This window comes from Polypterus senegalus, chromosome 12, assembly GCF_016835505.1.
Source record: "Polypterus senegalus isolate Bchr_013 chromosome 12, ASM1683550v1, whole genome shotgun sequence".
Classification (NCBI taxonomy): domain Eukaryota; kingdom Metazoa; phylum Chordata; class Cladistia; order Polypteriformes; family Polypteridae; genus Polypterus; species Polypterus senegalus.
The window spans coordinates 19,615,676-19,629,191 of NC_053165.1; the positions used below are offsets into that span (position 1 = coordinate 19,615,676).

Sequence of the window (13,516 nt, forward strand, 5' to 3'; positions counted from 1 at the left end):
GTCTGGGTACCGACTTTTCCAGTTCATCTTTCAGGGCATCCAACAGTGATTGTGTAACTGGACATTCCCGGAAGAGGTGCAGTTCATCTTCTTCCCGCAGGATGCACCACAGCAAATGTCTATATCTGCACAATTTCCGGGCGTGTATGAACGAGCAGAGGCACTAAGAAGGCACTAACCGGCTCTACTCCATCATAGGGCACACACTTACTCAGATTGCTCCAATACAGTGTGGGATATGGCTGGCCATTTATCCCGGCCAATACCCCCAGGCCGCCAGGTGCAGCCCTTCTTGCAACATAGAGGTGCCCCGAATTCCAGCAGGGCATCATGGACAGTGGAGTTTTTCATCACAGCCCTGCTGGATACCATGAGGACCTCCAGAGGAGGCTGCAGGTAGGAGCAGGGACTGCTATTTTCCCTATAACCCAGAAGTACATGTTAGACACAGCGACAGAGGAAATGACGTACTTCCGGGATGAAAAAGAAGAGTTTTTGATCTGACCCAGAAGTGCTAGGAGGTCACATGAAGTGAGGGTTCAGAAGCACTTCCGGGTCAAGAACTATAAAGGACTCTGGGAAATCCCAGATGGACGAGCTGAGATGGGAGGAAGGGTGGCAATGTGTCTGAGAGAGTGGAGGATTTATTGTTATTGTGGATTTGTGTATTTATACGAGCATTGTGGAGTGGAAGGTGCTTTGTGCGCTGTATTTTCCGAATAAATATTATTTTTGGACTTTTATCTGGTGTCTGATGTATTGTCTGAGGGTTCAAGGGAGCGATAGAGCCCCTATCTGTCACAACAGTTAGCCCATCCTGCATGTCTTTGGTATGTGGGTATCATATGGAATACCTGCAGGAAACATGGAGAGAAAGTAAAAGTGACAGAGACGGTGATAGGACCTGACCAAGTAGTGCTGGGCGTCTGAGGCAAGCAGCTCTCATCAATGTGTCACTGTGGTGCTTATCTGAGGTTTTCTTATTCTGATGCCATCCATTCATTCAGTGTTTAACCAGTTCAGGCCCTTTGAAGGTATAATCTAAATTCTTCTAGCTGCCTCCATACACTAACACAACATGACAGTCTTTAACTCAGCTAAGCCACTTGAAGCTTGTGGATGTTTGAGCCCAACCTGGTGGGATCCAAAGCCCCAGATGGGACGGCATGATGTTCTTGGGCTCTGTTGTAAATACTATGCTATGGCATTTGCTGCATGTGCTTTACAGAAAAAGGGCCTTCCCCTCGAGTAACGTTTATCTCATCTGTGCAAAATATTCATTTCTTGTAAGAGCTTTGTAAACTGACCAACGTCTCTCATTTCCTGACTGAATCGCACAGTTCTGCAGTGTCCTAGCCAGCACGATGCCTTTACATAAGCCTCTGCTAGTCAGCAGGTTTTACATGATTAAATTTTAAAGCTCTTCTGTCTCCCAAAGGCTGGGATAATCCTTCTGAAGAATACATTATTTAAACAATTCTTCTGCACCAACTTTGAAGCTTACCAATATTTCCTGGGGGTGTAACTTTGGACTTAAAAAACAAGCTCAGAAATCAAAGTTTACAATTTATTTTTTTTTTATTCTGTGCGGTATTAAGAGTGGCTTCAGAACTTACATGCTTTTTTTAATTTAAAATTTGAAATACAAACAGTTGCTTAAAGCTGTATATATAAAAAAGAGATGGTTTTCTTAATGTATTCTTACAGCCAGCAAGGTACCCCATAAAATGGCATAGACAAGTGCTAAAATATGAACTAATAATTCACCGATCCAAAAAAACAAATTTATTTTTTCTCTCAAGGTAAAAACAACCTGAATCTTATACTACTTTGAGTACTGAATTTCAATACGTTTTTAAAATGTCTATATCAGGTAAGATTTTTTGGGTGACGTGCAACTTCAAATGGAAGATTTTGCATATTTATCGTATAATCTAAAACTCAGCCATTTTTGATTCTATGGCAATAGTTCTCCTCTCCTAAGGGTCCAGCAGCAGTAGGCCAGCATACAGGGACACCACTTGAATTCCATCCATCCATTATCCAACCCACTATATCCTAACTACAGGGTCACGGGGGTCTGCTGGAGCCAATCCCAGCCAACACAGGGCGCAAGGACAGTGTATCTCCAGTTGGATTCCCCCTGGAAAAATGAATTTGGATTTGGTAGGTCTGTTGGGGACCTCAAGATGGCTTCCCTGTCCTCATTCTTCTAACCTGATGTGCTTCTGGGGTACACATCAAAGTCAAAGTGAACTTTATTGTCATCTCGAACATATACAAGTATACAGATAGATGAAACTGCGAAGCTCAGGGTCCACAGTGAATAACAACATGAAGTGCAAATAAAAAAATTAAAATCAAATTAAAAATTTAATTTAAATTCATCCATCCATTCATTATCCAACCCACTATATCCTAACTACAGGGTCACAGGGGTCTGCTGGAGCCAATCCCAGCCAACACAGGGCACAAGGCAGGAAACAAACCCCGGGCAGGGTGCCAGCCCACTTCAGGGCGCACACACTAGGGACAATTTAGAATTGCCAATGCACCTAACCTGCATGTCTTTGGACTGTGGGAGGAAACCAGAATACCCGGAGGAAACCCACAAGGACACGGGGAGAACATGCAAACTCCACACAGGGAGGACCCGGGAAGCGAACCTGGGTCTCCTAACTGCGAGGCAACAGCGCTACCCACTTGAAATGCTAATGCAAAAAAAAATAACGTTTTATGTCTTTTTTGGGACTTTTTGTGCTGAGGAACTACAAGTTCACGACAGGCAGAAAATCTGGAGATTGATTGTAAATTAAGTCAGGCGCCTACATAGACTTGCACTTTGGAAGATGGAAAAGAATAAGGATTCAGCTATACTACCTTTTCATGACCTGGGGTGGAGTCGTGTATATTGCGGCAGCCTTGAAGGCCTCCCGTAAACGTTTGTGCATGGCAATACATATATGTTGAGACGGCCATTACCTGGCTGAGACGCCAACAGAATGGAAGGACCAGGGGAGAGAGCATCAATGAGAGAATGCCTCCCCATGGACACTAGAGGGCAGCCCTCTTGGGTGGCTGTGGCACCACGGATTCCTGCAGGGCATGCAGGGAGCTGGAGTTTGGTATAGTCCTGCTGGGCTCGATGGGGGCCACCAGGGGGAACTGCAGAGCCCTATAATGGACTGGGAGTGATTCCAGGTAATCTTGATGAACCACCAGAAACACTCCCAGGACCTATAAAAGGAGCCAGTCACCACCACTTAATGGCCTGGGTCGGGAGGAAGTGGACGAAGCTCGTGAGGAGGAGTAGAGGCGGAAAGACTGGCACAGAGACGGGACTGTGGTGCTGTATGGATTGTGCTATATTTAAGGGGAACAAAGAAGAAATGTTTCCCCGACTGTAAATAAATCGTGTGCTGTGTGGTGACACTTGTGTTCTGCCTGTCTGTGTTGGGTTAGGGTGGCGGTATGCACCTTTGGGCTTCACAATGTGCATTTATTTTAAAATATCGACATGGAATGAAATGAAATCATATCTTTCAATAAACAGATAGATAGATACCGCATTTACACGTGTACCACGCGCACATTTTTTCCCAAAAATTAGCATTAGAAAATCAGGTGCACGTCATACACGAGGACACTGCTTGGGCTCACTCTCTCTCTCTTTCGCGCTCTCTCTCTCTCTCTTGCTTGTTCGCACACTCGCGCTCTCTTTCTCTTGCTCACACACTCATGCTTTCTCTCTTGAATGCTTGCTCGCGCACTCGTGGTCCCTCTCTCTCTAAACACTTTCTATACAACCAGAACACGCGTCATACACGGGGAAAAAAGATTTTCATGATTTTCTTTCTAAAAATTAGGGTGCACGTGGTACACGAGTAAATACAGTAGATAGATAGATAGATAGATAGATAGATAGATAGATAGATAGATAGATAGATAGATAGATAGATAGATATGCACTATATAATAAAATAGATACTGTAGATAGATAGATAGATAGATAGATAGATAGATAGATAGATAGATAGATAGATAGATAGATAGATAGATAGATAGATAGATAGATACTTTATTAATCCCCAAGGGGAAATTCACATACTCCAGCAGCGGCATACTGATAAAGAACAATATTAAAATAAAGAGTGATACAAATGCAGGTATAACAGACAATAACTTTATATAATGTTAACGTTTACCCCCCTGGGTGGAACTGAAGAGTCGCATAGTGTGGGGTATCCTTAGTCTGTTAGTGGAGCAGGACGGTGACAGCAGTCTGTCACTGAAGCTGCTCCTCTGTCTGGAGATGGTCCTGTTCAGTGGATGCAGTGGATTCTCCATGATTGACAGGAGTCTGCTCAGCGCCCGTCGCTCTGCCACGGATATCAGACTGTCCAGCTCCGTGCCTACAATAGAGCCTGCCTTTTTAACAAGTTTGTCCAGGCGTCCCTCTTCTTTATGCTGCCTCCCCAGCACACCACCGTGTAGAAGAGGGCGCTCGCCACAACCGTCTGATAGAACATCTGCAGCATCTTATTGCAGATGTTGAAGGACACCAGTCTTCTAAGGAATCATTTCAAAACATAGTAATAATAAGTCCAACATGTGACTATTCAACTGCACTTACAGGTACCAGTTTAATTGATACATGGGGGACAGTATTTGATGTTACACTGGAATTCAGTTTCTGCCTGCAATCAGGAAGAAGCAAACCAGAAAGAAGATCACTGGGCAGCCGCACTGTGCCATTGACCTGCCATGAAACAATGCCAACCTTTAATTATACTTGCAAAACACCAAAATACACCCAGCTAAGTTTGTAAAAATGTTGAAACAGATAAAAACAAAGGAGTAACATTACACAAGAGGGTCCATCACAGGATAAAAGGAGGTGCTGTTTGAGATCAAGATTCCTAAATATGGCCCCCTCGAGCTGAGTTTAGTCACTTCTGAACTCCATTAAACTAAACTAAAAAAAACTAATCTCCGCTCATACTTGGAGTAATGCTACACATCTACAGTCCAATTATTTCACAGATAAATGAAGAGCATTTTCAGATCCATGCTTCACACAGTCACATGTCCCCTTGGCTTGCAAGCCCTCTCTGTGCTATTAGGCCTGTTTACTCTGCTCTGAGAGCCAATGACTTGCTCTAATGAGCAGGAATTAATCTTAGGGGACATACACACTCCTGCACACGAAAATGGATAAAAATAGTTGCTTACTTTCATAAATATGGAAGTGTTAACACTGTGATTTCTAGATCTTGTAGGGCATCTATAATGAGCCCCAATGGAATAAAAGTACATTTTAAAATACACCTCAAAAACTTCACTATGATGTCTTGCAATATATGACAATATCACCTAAACATGTCCAATACGTGACTCCATTTAATGGGTGGTATTCAAGGTCACACTGGAAGTCATGCATCTCTTTCCTCACCTCAGCCAGAAAGCCACAACCCAGAAGAAGACCTGTGACCCCAGCTAAGCTTTGCCACTGCGGTCCCTAAGACTACAGTCGTGGCCAAAAGTTGTAAGAATGACACAAATATTCATTTTCATAAAGTTTGCTGCTTCAGTGTTTTTAGATCTTTTTGACAGATGTTTCTCTGGTATACTGAAGCAGAATTACAAGCATTTCAGAAGTTTCAAAGGCTTTTATTGACAATTACATTAAGAGTCAATATTTGTAGTGTTGGTCCTTCTTTCTTTTTCAAGACCTCTGCAATTCACCCTGGCAGGCTGTCAATCAACTTCTGAGCCGAATCCTGACTGATGGCAGCCCATTCATGCATAATCAATGCCTGGTGTTTGTCAGAATGTATGGGTTTTTGTATGTCCACCTGCCTCTTGAGGATTGACCACAAGTTCTCAACGGGATTAAGGTCTGGGGAGTTTCCTGGCCATGGACCCAAAATTTCGATGTTTTGTTCCCTGAGCCACTTAGTTCTCACTTTTGCCTTATGGCCTGGTGCTCCATCATGCTGGATTGTTCATTGTGGGTCACCAAACTGTTCTTGGATGGTTGGGGGAAGTTGCTTTCGGAGGATGTTTTTGTCCCATTCTTTATTCATGGCTCGGGATAGGAGGGCACCACTAGTGCAGAGCTTGCTCAGGAATGGCAGCAGGCAGGTGTGAAGACTTTTGGAGGATGCCCTGGTGTCAAGAAGGGCAACAAAGAAGCCAAGAAAAACATCAGGGACAGACTGATTTTCTGCAGAAGGTACAGGGATTGGACTGCTTAAGACTCCTGGGGTCAAGTAATTTTCTCTGATGAATCCCCTTCCCGATTGTTTGGGGAATCCAGAAAGAAGAAAAGGTGAGTGGTGCTACCATCAGTCCCATGTCATGCCAACAGTAAAGCATCCTGAGACCATTCAAGTGTGAGGTTGGTAACTTGTCTAGATAAGGTCTCCTCTAAACAGTAAGTTATGGAAAAATTAATGTTATCAACAAGTTGTGACAGACAGGGTGTGTCACCGAGCCCCAAACCCTGAACACAACCAATGCAAATACAGCCACAGTTTCAAAACAGAGATTCTGCTACAGTTGCACAAGCACAATTACAATCTATGTCTTCTTCCTTCCTCCTCTTCTCTCTCTGTCCACCTCCCTCCAATGAGTGATGTCTTCCTTCCACCCGACTCTGACTGCTCTGGAGAAGGCTGGATGTCTTCCTTTTATGTTGGACCTGGGAGTCGGGCATAGCCCAACAGAAGCACTTCTGAGTCCCCCTGATGACTGGGATCATGAATCCCCACAGCAGGAAGCACCCATGGGACTCATGGCACTACAGTTCCCAACATGCCCTGCAGGTGTCCACGTGGTTACTGAGATCTTGAAATGCTGCCATTAAGCAGATGGGGGATAAACATTTTCCAAAATTGGAGCCTCCTCTCATTTCTCCTTTGCTTTGTCCCCCTGTCTGAGTAAGGGTCTGTGACAGATAGTCATCCCCTTGAACCCTCAGACCACACGTCGGACACCAGATAAAAATCAGAAATGAATTTAATTTCATCATTTGTGCACAAAGCACCTCCATAGTAATCCACAATAATAACAATGACCAATACAATAATCACAATCCTCCACTCCCAGCAGCTCAGTCACCCTTCCTCCCAGCTTGGCTCTCTCTGCTGGGCTTCCCAGAGTCCTTTTATAGTCCATGACCCGGGCGTGCTGCTACCCCTCAGTCCATGTGATTTCCCAGCACTTCCGGGTCAGATGAAAACTCCTTCTTTTCTATACGGCTATACGGAAAGTCCCTGAGCCTCCCTGCAGCGTTCCCTGGCGGCCCCCACGGTATCCAGCAGTGCTGTGAATTAAAACTCCAAGGTCCATGATGCCCTGCTGGAATTCGGGGCACCTCCATGTTGCAGGGAGGGCTCCATCTGGCAGCTTGGGGTTATTGGCTGGTATAAACTGCCAGCCCTATACTACAGGTCCCATATCCATCCCAGATGGGATGCCAGTCCATCTCTGACCTTCCATTCCAACTTCTCTTCTCGACAAGGGTCCCCTTTTTCTCCTGGGCAGGATGCCCAATAATCATATCTGGCACTTACGCAGTCTAATGTCAACTGGACAAGAGAAAGGACATCCACCTAAATGGCTTTACTTTAAGGGTCCTGAGAGGTCTGGGACCCCCCAATTAACACCACAAACCCCATAAAGCCTGAAAATGGGGGAGAGGGTCTTTGATAATTCATTTTAAAAACATATTTTGGTGTTATAGATTACTCAGTGCCCATTACTGGGTGTGCAGGAAATTGTTTCAGCAGCCAACTGTTTATAAGCAGGGCAGAAGATCGCTTTCTGTGAACACTTCATAAGAGGAGAGGCTACATGTGTGAATGGCAGCAGGCCATCCAGAAGCCAGAGGAGGGAAGTTCATTTACAAACCCTCAAGATGATTCAAAAAGAGGACAGAGACTTTCAGAGAAATATTATAAATAGGAACCCCCATGCAGCCTTGCTGCTCTTGGTCGCTGTGAAGTTGAAGTGGAAGGTGAAGAGCAGAAAGTGACAGAGATTGCTGATAACTAAACACCAAAATTATGTTGCAGGACAGCATTGTTCTCAATCCTCCATTACCTGAAGGAATAGCTATTTTAGCACAGCACACACATGGTGCTGATGTCTCCAGAAAAGTGGCTGATCTGTGTGATGCTGGTCTGGAGTACAAGGTGGCATGGCTTTAATTTGGAGATCGCATACCCATATATGATGTGATTCATCTACTTAACTGATAAAATTCTCCATAGCTCATTTAGCACCAGAGAAGGATTTCATCGTTCAGTCAACACAGGAGCACGAATGAGACCCCACAGTTACCAATGAAGGTTTGTCACACACAGCTTTATGCTTGTCAGGTCCTCCAAGCAAGCTTAAACATAATACATTTTCAAACAAAGAAACAAAAATTAGAGTCACGACAAGGCAAATATTAATTAGGAATGAGAAGGCCACAGAAGGAGCCCATGATCAAGGTTCCAGTGAAAGCTCCTGCAATTCTTATCACACCAAATAATGGCATTAGAGGTGCTGTCTAGTAATAAGCTACACCAGAAGAAGAAAGTGTGAGAGCACCGAAGGATTTGCTCCTACAGTTTTCTAAAAATTTGGTTTGTTAAAATGATGCGTCTCACTAATAACTGAAATGTGCTGTTAGTGTTCTCTTTAATATTTCTTATTTTACTTAAGCCCCAACATTTTTCAAACAATCTGTAAAAACTCTTACCTTAATAGCGGGCTTCCTGGCAGAAAATCCTCTGTACCAACCTGCAATTTAAAGAAGAAAACACAATTGTCAAAATTTTTTGCTCAAAAATTCACTAAAATCAAGAAGAAATACATCTGCCAACACTAGAAAAATTGTGCAACCAGTCATACTGGTGCCCACAGACAAATCTCACCGCATAATTGGGAACAAATGTTGAAATGCTGGGACTTTATTTTGATTTCCTTTGCACGTTTCAATCTTTCCACCAACACTTTAAAAAGTGTATAAACTACAGGATACATTTTATAATACTTAGTCATATTTGGTAGATTTGAATTAATCAAACTAGACTACAGATCTAATTAATCTAATATTATAGCACATATAAGACATTTGACAAATGAGAGGAGACCATTCAGTCCATCAGGCTTGTTTGTTGCGCTAATAGCTTAGCTGTCCCAAAATCTCATCCTGATTCTTCTTAAAAGGTTGTCAAGGTTTCTGCTTCAATTACACATTTCTGTAGTTTGTTTCAGACTCCCATAATCCTTTGCACAACAAAATATTTCTTGGCTTCAATCCTAAATGCACTTCCTGTTAATTTCCACCGATGTCCTCAAGTATGTGATTCACTGTTTACTTGAAAGAATCTGGCTGGATCTGCATAAGACCTGGATAAGTTCCCCACGTAGTCTCCTCTGTTCGAGACTAAACAGGTTTAATTTACTGAGGAAGAAGAGGAGGACACGTCCTTAAGCCCTGGCAAACACCTGCTGCACGGCTTCAAGTGCTGCTATGTCCTTCTTGTACCGTGGTGACCAGAAAAACCCACATTATTGTATTAGAACATTAGAAAAATCTGGATGAGTACATGCCATTCAGCCCAACAAAGCCCAACAGTCCTCTCCACTTATTTCTTCCAAAAAAACAATTTCAGTTTTGAAAGTCCTTGAAAGTCTTACTGTCCACCATACTACTTGGTAGCTTATTCCAAGTGTCTATCGTTCTTTGTGTAAAGAAAAACATACTAATGTTTGTGCGAAATTTACCCTTAACAAGTTTCCAACTGTACACCCGTGTTCTTCATGAACTCATTTTAAAATAACAGTCTCAATCCACTGTACTAATTCCCTTCATAATTTTAAACACTTCAATCATGTCACCTCTTAATCTTCTTTTTCTTAAACTGTAAAGGCTCAGCTCTTTTAATTTTTCCTCATAACTCATCCCCTGTAGCCCTGAACTCAGCCTAGGAGATCTTCTCTGGACATTTTCTAGTGCTGTTATGTCCTTTTTGTAGCCTGGAGACCAAAACTGCACACAGGACTCCAGATGAGGCCTCACTAGGGTGTTATAAAGCTTAAGCAGAACCTCCTGTGACTTGTACTCCACAATTCAGGGCTCTATATAACCTGACATCCTGTTAGTCTTCTTAATGGATTCTGAACACTGTCTGGAAGTCGATAGCTTAGAGTCCACTATGACTCATAAATCCTTCTCATAAGGTGTACTCTCGATTTTCTGACTGTCCATTGTGTATTCAAACTTCACATTTTTACTTCCTATATGTAATACTTTACATTTACTGACATTAAATTACATCTGCCACAAATCTGCCCAAACCTATATGCTATCTAAGTCCTTCTGTAATGATATAATGGAATTCCAAATTATCTGCTAATCCACCTATCTTGGTATCATCTGCAAACCTAACCAGCTTGTTACTTATATTCCTATCTAAATCATTTATATATATTAAAAATAGCAGTGACCCCTGTGAATCACCACTCTTAACATCGGCCAGTTCTGATGAGGTTCCTCGCACTATCACCCTCTGCTTACTGTGTCTGAGCCAATTCTGCAACCATCTAAAAACATCACCCTGAACTCCCACTTCTTTTACTTTGATGCGTTATTTAAATATGTACAGTGACATTTTATTTGCCTTTTTATTGCTTCTGCAAATGGTTTATATTTCCTCTCCATCATCTCCATTTCACAATCCTCCTTTCTTAGAGCAATACATAACAATTTTGAATCTTTAAAGTCAGCTCTTCATTTGTGGCCTACATGGACCGAAGCCTGCAAGCTGACAAGGGGAGAATATGCAGACTTCTCCTGTAGATCAGACACAGGATTCAAACCAAGGACACCAGACTGATGAAGTATCAGATCTAACTGGAAGTGAAGATGTTAGGAAAGTTTTCAAAGATAACAGAAAACACTTTTAGATGGACACCCCAGAAGAAGCAGCTTGGTTTTGTCCACTTTATTAGAGGCCATTAGCAGGAAGTTCTTAGATACCTATTTATTAATAAAGAACTTTTAGACTTCCACAACTTTCCTTTGAAGGTGATTGGTCAATTAACAGCACATACTACATCTTCAGAGTGGATCAATAATGGCAAAGGGGTCAGCAAGCTAATCAAATAAAAAGAGTCATCTGAGCGTGTGGTGATGTATGAAGTCAGATTTACAAAGGGAATTACATCAAGTAGAGTTCATTGCAGGTGCAGTGCTTTGTAGCACTGTTAATGTGGTCAGGGTTCCCTCTCTGACTGGGGTTTAGATTTCTCATTTATGTCTGTTTTGTTCATTTTTTATGCTAACATTGTTGATCTTTTAGTTTCTTTATGACTAAAGTATATTTTTCCTATGTGACATATGTTATGTGGATGGTCCCCCAAGAGGTGGGGCCACCTGCCCATCACTGTCAAGGGACTGCTTTTAGCCCTATAAAGGCTGATGTAAACTCACAGTCCCCTGTGGTTCATTGAATGCACATGTTGTGCTGGTGAATTCTATTGCATGTTCATTATTTACTGTTCTGGATTTTGACTTTTTGCTCTGGTTTTTTTTTTTTTTGACTATTCTTTGGGTTTGCTACGGGATTTCCTTTTTTAGAAAACTCCTTTTTTTGTGTTTTGTGCTTCTTTTGTTTAACAGAGCTTTTTGAGAAGTAAGTATGTTATTCATAAATATTCTATGTTTGCCCTTTTCATTACTAGGTTGGTTTGAAGCCTCCAGTTGGGGATTTTGAGTAATTTTTGGCATCTCCTTTACATTGGAACCCCATGGTCATGACATAAGGAGCCATATAGTATGTGTATTACATATCCTGTGCTTCCAACACTAACAACCACAAAAGTATGGCAACTGTGTCTAGGTGACTTTCTCTGCAAATCTACCGTAAATAATCCAAATCTGTTTGTTTGATTGCCAATCATGCAAAAATGCCTGAACCTCTTTTTATGGAATTTTACGTGTGCATTGCCATTGACTAGACGCAAATAATTCCCCATTACTGAACGAGTATCACTTGCAAAAACGGCCTCCTATATTAAATATTTTATATTCAATATGAAACCTTTAGCAGCATTTTAACTTGTGCCAGTAGTGTGGTATAATGCCCGGAGCACCAGACTTTAAACCTTTTAATTCTTACTTCAGATTAACTGTATGACTCTGTCAGTTACTGGTAACAGGTCTGTATTCTGAGTGTTACGTTAATATGTGGAATTATTTAATACTAGTGACTGGGAGCCCAATCGAAACAGGCTACAAAGTCCTTGAAATGATATTGTTATCATGGCACTGATTTGTGCATAAAATAGACCTTTTAGGCCGATGTAATAAAGAGCTTCCTGTTTAAACGGGGCTGCAACATGTGAACTCAGCTCTTTGGCGCAGCTCATTTGATTTTTTCCAGCAAACAAATTTTCCAAACAAACCGTATTTTATGACTCTAATAAGAGTCGGTGTAGTAATTATGTTGGCATGGCAGATTATGTCCTGCCAGTCCCCAACGGGTGCATGGTTGATTAACGTCAACCACAATGTTGACAATGTTTCTATTGAATCCCAATCCATATACATCAGATTATCGAAAAGGTTCGGTGTCCTCGTCAGTCATGTGACTGCATCCTTTCCGCGGCTGTTGCTCTTCTGGCTGCGTTGCGATCGTCACTAATTTTAGATCTGAGATCGGCTAAAATTTAATTAATGACCATTATTAATACCCAGCCATTATTACTAAGTTTGCCAATAGATGTCAGAAGAACGGATGCCAAAACCGACCTGACCAAAGATAGATTTCGATGTACCAAGCAAATGGCAATAAGTTTTAAATTACTTACGGTTCTGGAGCTGTCGAAGGGTTTAAGTCAAGCAACTATGTTAGTCCTGGAAAGTACTCCCCACCAAACCAATGTTTCAAAATCCTACCAAACTTATTGTTATCTGCTCGAACCAACACCGACTTACTATACTCGGCTGTCCAGCGGCGTCACTGTAGCATCCAAACATTCTTAGCCAATCATGCAATACTGTGTCCGCATTAGCCACGTGATGTTCTAACTACAGAGGTAGAGTCCCATTGCATGGTTCTAACTTGTATTGAGTCGAGGTATTGACGCGAACACCATACATACGGATAGTATCAAATTATATATAAAGATGTACATGTAAAGCACTGTCAGCACTGCTTGGTTAAATGAAATTTAATATTGCCCTGTTCAGTTAATTGATTGATTTTATTTTTTTTATTAAACATTATACTTTACATCATAGTTTTTTGATTACACTTTTTTTCCAAGAATTATCTACATCATTATATTAATTTTGCCTTTCTTGTGCAGGCCCAAAATATCAAAAATCTCAAAACAAGAAATAGAATCCGTGAACCTCTGGTTCTAAAGACAACAAAAACTATTTTTTTTTATATATATTTTAAGAATTTATTTAAAGAAAGAATCAGACAAAACACATGGACAAGAAAAAAAA

General features: G+C 41.7%; 1 protein-coding gene across 4 annotated transcripts in view; it reads right to left on the minus strand.

The window, feature by feature from the left end:
- dock3 (dedicator of cytokinesis 3) overlaps nt 1-13,516 on the minus strand; it is a 919,050-nt gene that overhangs the window by 536,215 nt on the left and 369,319 nt on the right. For all 4 annotated transcript variants that reach the window (XM_039772621.1, XM_039772622.1, XM_039772620.1 and 1 more), the window contains exon 3: nt 8,753-8,793. In XM_039772621.1, the coding sequence (XP_039628555.1) occupies nt 8,753-8,793 (41 nt within the window). The remainder of the gene's footprint in view (nt 1-8,752; nt 8,794-13,516) is intronic.